Source organism: Megascapheus bottae, chromosome 26 (assembly GCF_031878675.1).
Source record: "Megascapheus bottae isolate mThoBot1 chromosome 26, mThoBot2.hap1, whole genome shotgun sequence".
Classification (NCBI taxonomy): domain Eukaryota; kingdom Metazoa; phylum Chordata; class Mammalia; order Rodentia; family Geomyidae; genus Megascapheus; species Megascapheus bottae.
Window position 1 is genome coordinate 22554845 of NC_143534.1, and position 14872 is coordinate 22569716.

At 35.2% G+C, this 14872-nt stretch overlaps 1 protein-coding gene across 11 annotated transcripts in view; it reads right to left on the reverse strand.

The window, feature by feature from the left end:
* Pard3 (par-3 family cell polarity regulator) overlaps positions 1–14872 on the reverse strand; it is a 575898-nt gene that overhangs the window by 258710 nt on the left and 302316 nt on the right. For 10 of the 11 annotated variants that reach the window (XM_090319128.1, XM_090319127.1, XM_090319126.1 and 7 more), the window contains exons 6-7: positions 10886–10977; positions 8738–8821 (exon numbers count right to left, since the gene is read on the reverse strand). In XM_090319128.1, the coding sequence (XP_090175254.1) occupies positions 8738–8821; positions 10886–10977 (176 nt within the window). The remainder of the gene's footprint in view (positions 1–8737; positions 8822–10885; positions 10978–14872) is intronic. The other variant, XM_090319125.1, reaches the window with a different exon arrangement.

Below are 14872 nucleotides of genomic sequence, written 5' to 3' on the forward strand. Positions count from 1 at the left end.
GAGACTCTAGTTAACTTATTTTTAGTTGGGAAAATTAGTAAATGACATCTCGATAGACTGGCAACATTTTTGCAACCTAAAGTGACTAATGCTTATTGTTTTATGTATTTTAAGAATTTGTATAATTTTAAATAAACCACAGAAAGTTTCTTGAGAAATGTATATACATATATATGTATACACATGCACACACACAGTTAAAGTGTGTGTACATACTTAATTTTTATTTTGCTCTATTAATGAGTACTGACAATATGCTTAAATTTGTGATATTATTTCCAGTATATCCTTTCAGTACTCACAGTAGTTTAAAAATAGTATAACTACAACAAGGCCCTGGGTTAAAGTCCCAGGAAAAGGAAGAATAAGAGGAGGAAGAGGAGGAAGAGGGGAAAGAAGGGGGGGGGAATGAAGGAAAGAAAGGGAGGGAAAGAAGGGAGGGAGAAGAATATCTAAAAGAACTGCTGGTTACATTTGCAGTCATCTATCCTCAGCTTACTTGATAGGTTTACTTGAGAGGTACAAGATGATCACTTGAATTCAGGAGTCCAAAGCTGGCTATAATAAGAACTGTTACTAGTAAGAACTACTTCTAACTCACTAAGTACATACATTAGTGTATCTCAGAAATTTGTATTTTAATCTTATAGTGATACCCATAATCTTTTCACAATAATAGATACATGGAATTATAGTCATCTAGAATAATATGGTTTTCCTGGTAACCATACTAAAATGTAGATCTAAATACCAGTGTTTCATCTGCTGAATGATTGGCTTTCTGAATAAGCCCCTCCACATGGCTCGAATGCACCAGCCATCTTAACATACCAAAAAGTGTTACCAGTTTAATAAATGGTCTATCACACTGACAGGAAAAATAATGGGAATTTATTAACCCAGGCTTTAGCATCCACAATCTATAATAGTCACAAAAGTGTCTGGCTTCTTTCACTGAGCTCTGGTTATCTGCAGATGGGGTGGGGGTGGGGGTGGGGTGGGGTGGAGTGGGGTGGGAGGAGGGCTGCCAGAGGAGGAAGAGATCAGGGAATCAGGAACAGATTGAATTCAAGTGAAGTTAGCACCATGCTGATTCTAAGTACTTGACCACACTATTAGCATCATTCTCTCAAAAAGAATGAATTAATTTAAAAGTGTTACAGTCTGCAACATTATCTCATTTACTTCACTAGGTGAAATGATTACAAAAGGAATGGGAAGGGGGGAAGAAAACACACACACACACACACACACACACACACACATACACACACACAAAGAAAACTGTCTGAGAATGGAAAGCATGTCTGAAGGCAAATCCAGGCAAAGTGGCAGTGACAGGTACTGTCATCTTGCTGGGAAAAAGTGGTAGTGTGAGCTGAATGACGACTTCCATATCTGCCACTGAAAAGATAAAGCCATCTCCAATGAATGGTGCTGTAATAAAAAGCACATTTGGGCATTTTGTTCTGAAGCTATAAGGAACAAACTACCCATGGTATATGACTACCAAAACACTAGTAGCCAGTGAGATTCTGGACCTATAGGCCAATATGGTGTGGTGGGACAGAACAGCCATTTCCTCTTTGGCAGGTAGTACAAGGCATACAAAGAAAATCATATCCAGAAGACATCACTGCAAAAAGTAAAATGGAGTGAGGAATGCGATGAGCTATCTGAAGAATTAATCTAGTAACAGAACTACTCCAGATTGCTTGTGCTGACTCCTACATCAGAAGACTCATGGCAAACTTATTAATGGGGCCAGGCAGACTTATGCAGAAATGATTCAACCTTACAGTCACTTCTTCACCTCCCCTGGGAACGGAAACCAAGTCCTATTTGATTTCCCTGCAGTTCAAGTAATGGATGTTCTTGTGGTCAATACAAACAATACTGAACTCTTGTCCTCTTATAAAGAATGCTTTCTATAGTTGGTTGTTTTTTTTTTTCAAATTTTGACGAGGGAGGGAGGGAGGGAAGGAAGGAAAAAAGGGAGGCAGGAGAGAAGGGAGGCAGGAAGGAAGGGAGGGAGAGGAAAGGCAGAAGGGAAACGAAAAATAATATACCACTGTGTACAACTTTCACATCTGAATAACTCTCCTAAGACAAAAAAAACCCCCTGCATTTACATATACATTTCTTTCAAGACTTTATCATACTATGTGAACAATGCCTTTAGAAAGAAAAGGAAGAATAAATGCAGTGGTGGAACACAAGCCTTTGGAATGCTGCTTCTTTGCAAATGATTTTGGATACATAATTAGAAATTTAACTGCTTAGATTATATTAAGGATTGCACCACTACATTTTTACAAGGTTCATTAGCCTAATTATACACTTAATTAAAACGAACTCAGTCACACATGTTAAAATTTTTAATTCTAAGTATAAATTAGAACCAATGATAAAACTGAAAATAAGTAACAAATGTTTTATTGACATCTAAATTGGCTGAGTTAGTCTGAGTTTTGCTTTGATAATGTGAACTCCCACAACTGTCACCCAGCTGTATGGAAATGATCATAATTCATCTTAATAAAAGCTGACACAGTGTAAACACCACAACAGAAGTGAAGTCAGAATATGGAAGAGAAGAGTGAGATGCCATCAATAAGAACCTGTTACTTCCCTACATACCTGACAGTGCTCTACAGATCCTCAGAGAACCACAGCAGTAGTAAAAGAAAGCCTTTGTTAAAATTAAAATCTGGAGAAAGAAAGAAAGAAAGAAAGAAAGAAAGAAAGAAAGAAAGAAAGAAAGAAAGAAAGAAAGAAAGAAAGAAAGAAAGAAAGAAAGAAAGAAAGCAAGCAAGCAAGCAAGCAAAGAGAGAAAGAGAGAAAGAAAGATGACAGGAAGAAAGAAAAAGAGAGAGAAAGGAAGACAGAGAGAAAGGAAGAAAGAGAAAGAGGGAGAGAGAGAGAGAGAGAGAGAGAGAGAGAGAGAGAGAGAGAGAGAGAGAGAGAGAGGTGGATTTGGACTAGAGATGCAGCCCAGCACTACAGCACTTTCTCAGAATATACAAGACTCTCAGTTGGATCCAAAATGCCACAAAATAAATAAACAATGAGATGTAATAGCCAAAAAGGTAAACAAATATGTAGCATTGCCTCAGATTAAGACTAATGACAGATGACAGATTGGCCCAGTATATGCAAAAACAAAAGCACGATCACCTAAATGCATCATAAAATGTTTCTCTCTGAACACATGTAGTAAAAGTGGCTGTACTTCAGAATACACAATTGACAACTTTCAGACAAAAGTCTAAATATAGTTAGATTGTGTTTTTATGAAAATAAGTTAAAATTGAGCGCTCAATGTTGAAGAGCATGTTTGTTCTAAGCTGTTTTATAAAGCTCAATTCTATTCTTTATTAACTTATGTACCCAATTAATTCAACAAATGAGTATTGAGATTCTTGAATTCATAGTGCAATGATAAGTTTTCTCTCAGATCCAAGGTAAGAGAAAAATAATGTTATTTTGATGAACCAATACCTGCTACTCAACCCAAATACCAAACTATATACTTAACAGAAATTAAGTATATAGTCTCACAATTTGGTTATTCTTATTAGATTGTGACAAGAACATTGCTAAATGATTACTTATTTAATGCAGAAAAAACCAACCTGGCTAAGTGAAGTCAACTGGCCTCAGTCTATATTTGTAGACAATTGTTGGTTCCACACAAATATCTTGGACTGATCTTAACCAACCACCCAATCCCTCTGTCAATAATAAATTTATATATTCTAAGTCTGGTCCAGTACTTACTGGTTGACATAGAAAAATAATGAGAAATTTCCAGCTGGAAATTTTAGAAAGAAAATACATTTCTGGTTTGAATATATTACAGAGAAAAGAGCAATAAAATATATATTAGATGAGGTAAGAGTTAAACTAATATTAATTAATAATCATATAAATATTTGAAGGGACATAAAGTGTCTATTCTATTTGAATAATTCAATGGTAAGTATAAGGCCCTGAATTCAATCTCTAGTAAATCAGTATGTAGATAGTCATCAGTATGTAGATAGATAGATAGATGATAGAGATTTAGATATATGTCAATAAAATCCTTTGAGAATAACTAGCCTGTTGCTGGTAGCTAGTAGTCCTAGCTACTTAGAAGGCTGAGACCTAAAGATTGTGGTTCAAAGCCAGCCAGGGCACAAAAAGAAAACTGGAAGTGGTGCTGTAGCTCAAGTGGTAGAGCATTAGCCTTGAGCTGAAGAGCTCAGGGACAGCGCCCAGGCCCGGAGTTCAAGCCCCATAACCAATAGTTATTTCAGTATGAAATGTGTATCTTACTTTATATAGATAGCATTCTATCTGTCATGTTATTTATGGAAAAACTTCAGGAAAGGCACTAAATACTATGGAGGCTGACATATTCGTTATTGTTATTGTATTTTTTTTAACTTAGATGAGCTTATTTTTAAAGTTATAGAAATTTATTTTACTAATACAACAAGGTAAAATTAAGGTAAATTTTCTCCTCATGCAGAAAAGAAGAGTTAAAAAAATCATCTAGCTCATGTATTTTACGTGGGGGGGAGCAGGGGGGATGGCGCACAGGCACATGTACACCAGTTCGGGGATTTGGACTCAGTGCCTAGGCACTGTTTTAAGCACTTTTTGTTCCAGGCTGATGCTCTACCACTTGAGCCACAGTTCCATGTGTGACATTTTGGGGGTTAATTGGAAATAAGAGCCTGAGAGTCTTTGCTGCCATGGTTGGTTTCAAACTGTGATCCTCAGATCTCAGCCACCTGAGTAGCTAGGATTAAAGGTGTGGACCAGTAGAGCCTGGCTTGTACACTGGTGATTTATTTTTTTTCATTTTTCATATATTTTTATTGTAATTACTAGAAGGGTTACAGATAGAATGTGCATTACTTCACATACTTTGATACCCTTTCTCATGTCTTGTTCCCGAGCCTATCATTTAAATCAGAGAAATGTGAAAGATAATTTTATTTCCAAGCAAAAGAACCAAAGGAAGCATTCTGAAAGAAGACGGCCATTTGCTACTTGTGAGTAATATACAAGAAAAGGCCTAAAGAGCAGCAGTATCACAAAAAGGTTACCACTGCCTCCATTCCCATTTGTCTCCATTTCTAGGTATCAAGAAGGGCTGTGAAATAAACTTATTCTCCAGTGATGACTCTGATCAAGTTAGGAGCAGCATTCAACTTACTGAAGAAAATGACCTTGTTAAAGTAGGCCTGGAAATATCTCCCATTAAAAGAAAACAAACAAAACCACCACCAACCTTTTTGCATCAGACCTAAAAATAGCCAAATTTTCTCCAACATGGACTCACAAGTTTCAATTAGTAGTTTCCTAATCACACAGGACTTCCAAGTAGTCCACTGAGTTTTCTTTCTCTCACCAATGCATTTCTCATTCCAAATTGTACTTGACCCTCTGACTTTAAAAATTTTAAATGAGAAAGCAAGACTGACATGCATCTGTCAGTATCTAATAAAAGTTACTTCGTTATGTCTCTAAACTTGAGCAGGTCCAAGGATAACTTGAATTTTCAAGGAGGGAAATGAGTCTTGAAAATTTAAAGTTATATATTATGAATATGTATTTTTATATTCCCCTTAGATACACATGCAATTGCTTCACAAGTTCTACTTAATTTCTTCTTTTCTACTATATTTCACTGCTTAATTTGTCCTCATAGCTAGCAAAGAGTTGATGCAGCTACTATTACAAACTGTCATAACATTCAAACTCACCTTCCTTCCAGTAAAAGCCAGTTCCACTCAACTTACCTTGGACAATTCTACTGACCACAGATCACCTATGATATAATTATACTGGCTCTTATCATATTATTGTAACATATCTCATCATCTGCCACTCCATTTAGACTACAAATCACTGGAGGAAGATGGTGTTCTACTCTTATTTGGCTCCTAGCTCTTAATCCAGAATTATTACCCAGTGACTATTTCTGACTAATCAAGAAGAACCCACTATGGAGCAGTATGAGAATCTCAGAGGTCCTGGGTCCTAAAAATGGGCATTTGTAAATATAGACAGCCCATCTACTTTTGCTCTCCTGTCATCCATTCAACACAAAAGAACTACAACCATCTAGTTCATGAGGAAGACTGAAGATGCCACACAGGAGGTGGATGAAACCATAATATTTCTGTTGTTTTTCCACATGAAAACTGGTGATGTATAGCAGGGCTTTGTTTTTAATATAGTAAAGCTGTATACAATTTTCCTCAGTGAGTAGCAAATCTACTAGGGTTAAAAATGACTCAGTTAAGCCAAGTTCATGGCTCATAGCTATAATCCTAGGTACTCAAAAGATCTAAGGTTAGAGACTCGAAATCAGCTCTAGCAGACAAATCTTTGAGAACTAGCCAGAAAAAAAGCTGGAACAAGTGCTAGGTATCAGCTATGACCAAAAAAGGGTGAGCAAGAATGGGAAGCTCTGAGTTCAAAGCCCAGCACCAGCATATTCATGCACTCACATGCGTGTGTACACACACACATAGACTCAATATAGAACTCTTCTAGTAATCATTTACTTGAATGTGCTTTGTGCAAGAAAAGTCAATGTCATTAAGAGGAATCATGGTAGTTGGCAAAGGTCCTTATTAGAGGTTTATTCCTCTTTCTTATTCTCCTTTTGCTTTTCATTCTTCATCTGGCTATTTTATCCCAATAGCTTTTCACATTGAGGTAGGAAATGGTGTAAAATGATGTATTGTAACTGAAATTCTGATTCCAAGTTGGTACATACACAATTAAAATTCATTTGTGGTAAGTTATCCCACAGGCAGCTTAAGGCACAGGAATTGTGGGAGGCAATGATTCATCCACACAGTGTCACTTTCTCACCTATTTTTCCTACTCATGAAAGTTCTTTTTTAATTGAACTTTTGAGATAATTTTTAAATTACAAGTTTTAAAGGAAATAAAGCCAAAATAAAGGGCCTTTTTGAAGACATCTTATGTTGTTGAACTGAGAGAATTTTTATGCTTCCCCAGTGATAAAAAAAAAACAATAATGAAAGAGAGAAAGAAAAAAATAAAAGCAGCTACAACTCTGTGAGCAAAAATATACTCGAAAATTCAAGGTGAATTTGACATCATGGTGTAAAGTTCTGACATTCAAGCAACACTATCAGAGTTCTAAGGAAATCAAAGTTTTACTTAGACAACAATGCATAATTCATGTACTTTACAAAGAAATGAAATCTGAACTTGTAACAGGTATTAACATTAAAGAGGAAGAAGAAATTATAGTGCTAAAAATAAAATGCATTATTTATTTAAATATGTTCAATTTATCAATTTTCACAAAATCTATTTGACATCAGTTTTAATCTATGTTCTAGTCTTTCAATCACTATTCTAGCTTCTCAGACTCCTTTCTAGTCTCTCAGTCATGGTTCCTGGTCCTCATTATTGTTTTAGGTTCTCAGTCATGGTTCTTATTGTCCAAAGACACTATTCTAGGTTCTGGGTCAATCTTTTAGAATCTCAGTCACTGGTCTACCTCCATATTAAATATTCTAGGTTCCCAGTCACTGTTCTACTTCCTCATCCTCTGATCAGCTTTCTTCATTATGTTTTAAATTCTCCATCGTATCTCTAGGTTCTCAATTGCTGTTCTCGGACTCAGTTGCTATTTTAGGCTTAAAGTCATTCTCAGGTTCTCACTGTATTAGGTCACTGTTCTAGGCTTTGTCACTTTTTTAGGTTTTTACTGTTCTAGGTTCTTGGTCACTTTCTTCTCTCAATGTTCTAATTTCTCAGTCACTACAGTAGGTCTTAATTTTCTAAGGTCCCAGTCATTGTTCTCACTATTGTAAGCTGTCAGTCATTCTAACTTTCTCCAATTTTCCCTATTAAAAAAAGTTTGAATAAAAGTAAAGTGATAACAATAAAAGAATTATGAAGCTAAAGACTAAGATCCCAAATATTTCATAAATGTTTTAGCATGAAATTGCTAGATGGGCAAACAAAAGGAAATGCAGAAAAACTTTAACAAGCTAAACACACATGGGCTGAGTCCATAGGGAAGGAATGCAGTAACAGAGGCCTACCAGGCATTACTGACAAAAATCAATTCACACTATTTGGATATATCAAAATAAAAAATGCAACAGTTTTCAGAGGAAATAAAAGGGAGAGGGACAGAATCAAGGAAACTGATACCTTTGCAGTCCTAAATCCTTTTAGCAGTGAAAGATTTCTATATAGAAAATTATCATCTGTAGTTTGCCTAATCTTCTAAAACTTCAAAGACTTTAAAAATTTTCAAAGGCTTATCAGACTAAAGAACAAAACTGACGTAAACACAAATTTATGATGAATCATCACCAAACCCATCCACATAATTTCATCGGATGAATTTTTCCAGATATACACTTTCCTCTGTCCCTGACAGGGTGATTGCAAGTCTGTTATCCATTTACCACAACGTAAAACGCTTGCTCAGATGTGAAGAACAATAAATATATTAGGATAATTTAAATGCTTGATTTCTTCCTGTGCCTGAGAAACCTCACTTCATTAAGCTAAGTGCTTTCTGTGATTAGGACCTGCATGTGTGAATGAAGTAGTAGTTGCCCCCAAGTGAAAATATTTCCCATTAAGCACATGCTAAGGCAACATCAAGCTATATCTGAGCATAAATGAAGATAAAACACTCCACATTATGAGTCAATTAAAAACCTGCAAGATACGTTACCTGCCGCCTCGAGCACTGAAAGGCACTACATGGATTCCCAGAGGCCCTCCATCGTTGGGAACTTGTACGAGCTTTACCATATCACTGTGAGACAATGATGAATGAGGGAGCATGAACATGTACTGTAAACAAACCAAAACTGAAACAAAACAGAAACTACCACAACACAGACACACAGTAAACAACGAAAGAGAAAAGAACAGAAATCCCGCCAGGCACACGCACATACGTACAGATTCGGGATATAAGCGTGGTAATGAAGGTAACACCAAACACTACATACCTGAACATTAGTCTGATGGCATGAAGGGAGAGCAATCATCAGAAATAACTACATTAAAAAAGGACACAGAACCATTTCTCCTGGACCAGCTCTTCTGAATAACGTGAGTTCATGCTCTGCAATCAAATCTCTAAGCTTCGATTGAAATGTTTCCACCTTGGGATCTATTACTGAACCTCTAATAAAAGATCAGCTCAAAAAAGGCATAATACCTTTGTAGCACTAATAATTTGTGTTCTAACTTGTATCATTTAATCCTTCCAATATTCCAATAGTCAAAGTTTTAGTCTCTGTAGGTGACGACAGTCTAAAGATGAACCCAATTGTCCTCACTAATCACTCTTCCATCGTAAGTCAAGGTCACCCTTTTTCACACTGTTATTAGACTGAGGCAAATCTAAGTCACAAAACTAAAATTTTAACAAACTTAAAACTAAATAACTTCCCAACTGAGCTTTAAAGCCATATATATATATATATATATATATATATATATATATATATCTTCTTAAGTACCTAAAGTTTTCTGGTAAGAAGCAGAGCATTCTATAATTTCAAGATTCACTTCCATGAAGTTTATACTATTAATAATACCTTGAATTTAATAAAAGCAAGTATAATTTGGAGAATGTAATTTCTAAACTATGTGACATTTTACTTGCTTTGTAGATTTTTTTCATATATTCTTATTATATTCAATGATCTAAGTAGCATTAATCAATAAATATTTTTAAGTGGTACTTTCTATACACGGATAGCTTAAACAACTAGACAACTGTGAATAACTACCAATAATCTGACAAAGATCATATTGTTTCTATAGAATGCAAGAATGTCAGTTTTCAACTGTATTTCATGTGTTTACACAAAACATAAGGTTATCCAATGTTCTATAAATATAGTAAGAGTAAATGCACATAGAAATATTAAACAAATGAAAACAAAATGGAAAATGTGTGCATAGACTAATGCACTAATTATGACATGCACTAATTATGACAAAATGAAAATTTAGATATCCAGCTAAAATATTTACAAAAGTAATACTATTTTAAATGTTTTCTCCAAAGATTTTCATAAATTCCTATTTTTCAATATTACAAATTAGCAGTTAGCTTTTAGCTAATAATAACCTAACTTTAATAAATTAATTTTATTACACATTCTTTTTCAAAAGAACTACTGTATAGCAAATACTTTTCAAATGGAAATACTCTCAGTATATCTAAATATAACCTGATCATAGACCCTGCTTAATCTCACCAAGAATATTCTTTGTTCTTGAGAGACTAAGAAAAGATGTTAGTGTTAACATCTTAAATTTTTACCCAAAGTCAAGGACAGAATTTGAAACACCTTCTCTCCCTGCCCTATGCCATCCAAAAAAGAAGTCATGAGAACATCTTCCATTTTGAACATGCCAATATTTAAACAAATGGAAAGTTGCAATAAGACAAGAAAACTTATTTCTTTGTCCTTTTATTTAAACTTCTGGCCAAGGGCCTTTCAAGTAACTTGAAAGATTCTGTTTTTTCAATTAAAAAAAATTACACCATACTGACTATTGTGGTTTCTTGATGCAATTATTCTGTTAATACAACAGACTATTTCAACCAAATACTACTTTAACATTCTAATTCAATAGTATTTAAAAGGCATGAAACTGAGGACAGGTATGCGGGCACTTCATGCTACATCACTAACACTGCATAACTCAGCAGATGAAAGACACTTTGGGAACACAAACCATGGCATGTCTTCAACAAAGCATAAACATTCCGCATGCCATGTGCTCTTGAGATACTTGCAGCAATTAATGATGTTACATGTATATTATAAGTCTAGCAAAACTGTCAGGAACTTACTCCAGAGAAAAGTTGGACATATTCTCCAAACCAGTGTCAGCATGTCCAACAGGCTCGACACGGCTGTTGTCTTCTTCGGCCCCATCCTCGTCCTAGAGAAAGCAAAACACAGAGATGCAAATGCTTAATGTCTCTTTTCCATAGTGTGAACAAGGCTGCATCAAGAGTCTGTAGGCATTCTGAATTGCATCCAAGATGTCTCTATGCAAATGAGAGTGACATTTAGTGATATATACAAGTATTAAACCTCAATTTTAAAATCATAGTCTTCTGAGTTAGCTTGCCACAGTTTACTTGATACTATTAGAAAAAGAAAGGAGAACTGTACTTCTAATTTATGGCACTATTCTTCTTTCATTATTTTTGCTTGTTTATGTCAGTAAACAGTCACATTGTTATGATGTTATATTAATAAATTGCATAAGACACTGGGGATGCAGGCATAAAAATTGAGATCAAAATAGTTGAGATTATTATAAACCATGACACTACCAAAAAACACATTCATTTCTGTCAGTTGCTGAACTTGTCAAAAGGACATGCAATGTGTACAATATCAGATGTAAAATCCTTCTTCCTAGGAAATATCACATAAAGGTACCCTAGCCACTAAATGATTAACTGGTGTGCCTGCAAATGTCTCAGTCATAAGGATCTCATCTTTTTACTTCTATATCTGTAACAGTACGTGTAAGGAAAAACACAAACAGAAATACACTTAGCCTCTATCCTCAAATTCCACCTTTCACAAAGGTGGTATTTTGTAAAAGCAAATAAAAGAAACCCCACATTCCAATGTGTTGTTATCACTGGTGAGTAGATAAGAGTAAGTGAAATACCCAATAAGAATATTCTTTAATTTATAATTTTAGCCATTGTCCTTTCATTAAGGAGTTCATTAATAGTTAAACTAGTTTTCTCAGATCATTTGAATAATGAGAAACGTGCTTGACTGATAAGAATGGTACTGTTAACCAAATTTGAATATGCAAAGGAAGGTTAAAATTTTCTCAACACAATGGTTACAGTTCCATGTATAGTTTACTTTGAATCCACAGAGTCTAGCACCTATTAAGACACTTTGTAAACATTTGCTAATTAAAGAAATATCAGCCCCAGGGGTCTCAGAGGATGTTCAAAAGAAAGTAAGTGAATTTATTTAACCTATACTCTATGAGTGTTAATAAGTATACTTTAGGTCTACATTTAAGCTTGTAGGTTTAATTATTTCTACTCCAGGTATCTGACAACAATGATGTTGTTATAAATTATGTGACTTTGTTATCTGGTAAGTTGTATATACATTTATTTATTTATTTATTTGAAACAGGAAAGGAAGAAGGAAAACAAGATGATTGGGAGGGGTGGGGGGAGGAAAATGGGGACAAAAACATGAGAAGGGATATCAATGTGTGAGAAGTAATGCACCTACTACCTGGTGAATGTAACTGTAACCCCTCTATACATTATCTCGACAATACAAAAAATAAATAAAACAAAATAGTTGAAAATATTTTAAAAAATCAATTAAACAACTTCAAATCAGGATAGATTTTGCCATTAAAAAGATTTTTTGAATTTTTATTAATTGATTGATTATTTTTGTTGCTGATTTTAGGGCTTAAACTCAAGAGCCTGCAGGCTGCTCCTGAGCTATCTTTGCTCAAAGCTATCACTGTACAACTTGAGCCTCAGTTCCATTTCCAGCTTTTCTTGGTAGTTTACTGGACATAAGAATCTCATGGACTCTTCTGCCTGGGCTGGCTTCAAACCATGATCCTCAAATCATAGCCTATTGAATAGTTAGGGTTACAGGCAGGAGCTATCAGTACACAGTGAATTTTGAAATTATACTCATGTATTTCAGAAACTCAAAGTAGCAATGCATACGTGACAAAGAGAAACTTCAGTTTAATAAAATGAGAAGACCTTCCAGATTCTAGACGCAAATATGTATTAAATTATGAAGGGAGATTAAGAAAAGGCAGAGCAGTTCCTAAGAGCCTATTTTCATTTCTTCTGAGAATCTATGGAAACAAAGAGAAGGCATCAAGCTAGCCTGTGAGCCTTTGATCTGTTCCCTGGATCCTGGATGGTGCAATGCTGCATGGAGCCTGGCTACTTGAAGATTGATGACTTTGTGTGTTGAGAGGCTCCAGTATGTACTTCGCAGCCATCTATCTCTCTTAAGTACCAACACAAAATACATTGCAAAGGTTAACAGCATCTCGAACCTGCCTAAGAACATCACTTTAAATGTAAACATCCATTCCCAATATGACACATTTTTTCAGTGGAAGTAGGGGTGGGGAGTACAGCAAACCCAACCATTTAGAAGTGAGATATGAGACATAAGAATAATCTTACACCTTGAAGCCATATTCTTACAGGATTCATTAGTAACTTACTAAGCTCTACTGTAAGGCCACAGAAACCTATCACCAATCTATATACCTTTACAGCACTTAGAATCAGCCATGTAAGTGAAATGTCCTCAAAGAGACTGATAAAGCAGGAACTGATCTGACTGTTGCCATTTGCTATTTCCTTACAGGCCACTAGCATCCTTCCCCTGCCTCCTTGAACATGGAGTGTATGGTCTCAACATGTTCCATTTGGATTTAGCATTTGCCGCCTTGAGGCAGAGCAGCAAATACTTTGTGCACCTCAACTCTGAGATACAAAATTTTCAGCACTGGTATGATTTCATTTTGTGGTCTATAATTAGGACAGAATATAGTCTAGTATAATTAGGACTGAATACAGTCTAGTATACTCAATTCTATTTTAACTATGCAAAATGAGAGCTGCTTATTAAATGTGTTCAAGCAATATTTAAGAACTGTACTATAATATTCATTTACACTGTTAAAGGCTGTTAAAGACTATCTAGATAAGACAATAAACCTTTTCCCTTACCCCTCTTTTCATTTTATTGAAGAACATAAAGGTTAAATTGTTATGTTAAGAGTCAAAAATAAGCCGGATGCTGGTAGTTCACGCCTGTAATTCTAACTACTCAGGAGGCTGAGATCTGAGTATAGCAGATGAAAGCCCCGACAAAAATCCATGAGGCTCTTATCTCCAGTTAACCACCAGAAAACTCAAAGTGATACTTTGATACGAAGTAGTAGAGCACTATCCTTGAGCTAAAGAGCTCAGGGTTAGTGACCAAGCCAAGAGTTAAGCCCCATGGCCCACCAAAAAACAATAATAATGGAGTATAAATACCAACCCTTGGATTTGTCAATTCTGAAGATTTAGGCATGGAATGTACCCCCTATATGTCTCTAGTACTGGTATGTAAAATTGGGAGAAAATATAAACATATCCCTCTCAGGACCACTGAGAAGACTGAGATAATCCATCACACAGTAGGACATGATACCTGATACACAGCAACTTCCCCCAAACAGCCATTTACAAATGCCAAAAAACAAAAATATATGTAAGCAGCTTACATAACTCAGTGAATGTTCACTGTCCTTATATACAAATAAGACTAATAGATATTAATCTATTGATGTTATTCATGTTTTATGAAACAATTTCATAAAAATATATTTTTCAATCAAATAAATTGTAAAAAGAATCCTTAATGAAGAAACTTTGCAAGTACTTGTATTTATTGTCCTCTGCATAAGTTTTCATTGTGAAGTGGCTTTAGGATGATACAACAAATTAAGGAAAATATAAACAACTACATGCTATATGAAGTCAAATGGCAGATTAAGTTTTGAAAAAGAAAGCAAATGTCAAGAACTGTAAAGCACACCATAAATGTGCACAATTACTGCCATTTGAAGAAAACAATAATAAATTGAATTGAGAAAAGCCTGATTTTAACCTACTTCCAAGCTGAAGGTAGCTTGCCAGGCTTTCACAAATACTGGTAAAGCTGTGCAAAACACAGAATAAATACAAACACTGATTACTACAGCAATACTTTACAATGTCCTCCTCCCATGCAATGATTCTTTAAGCCAA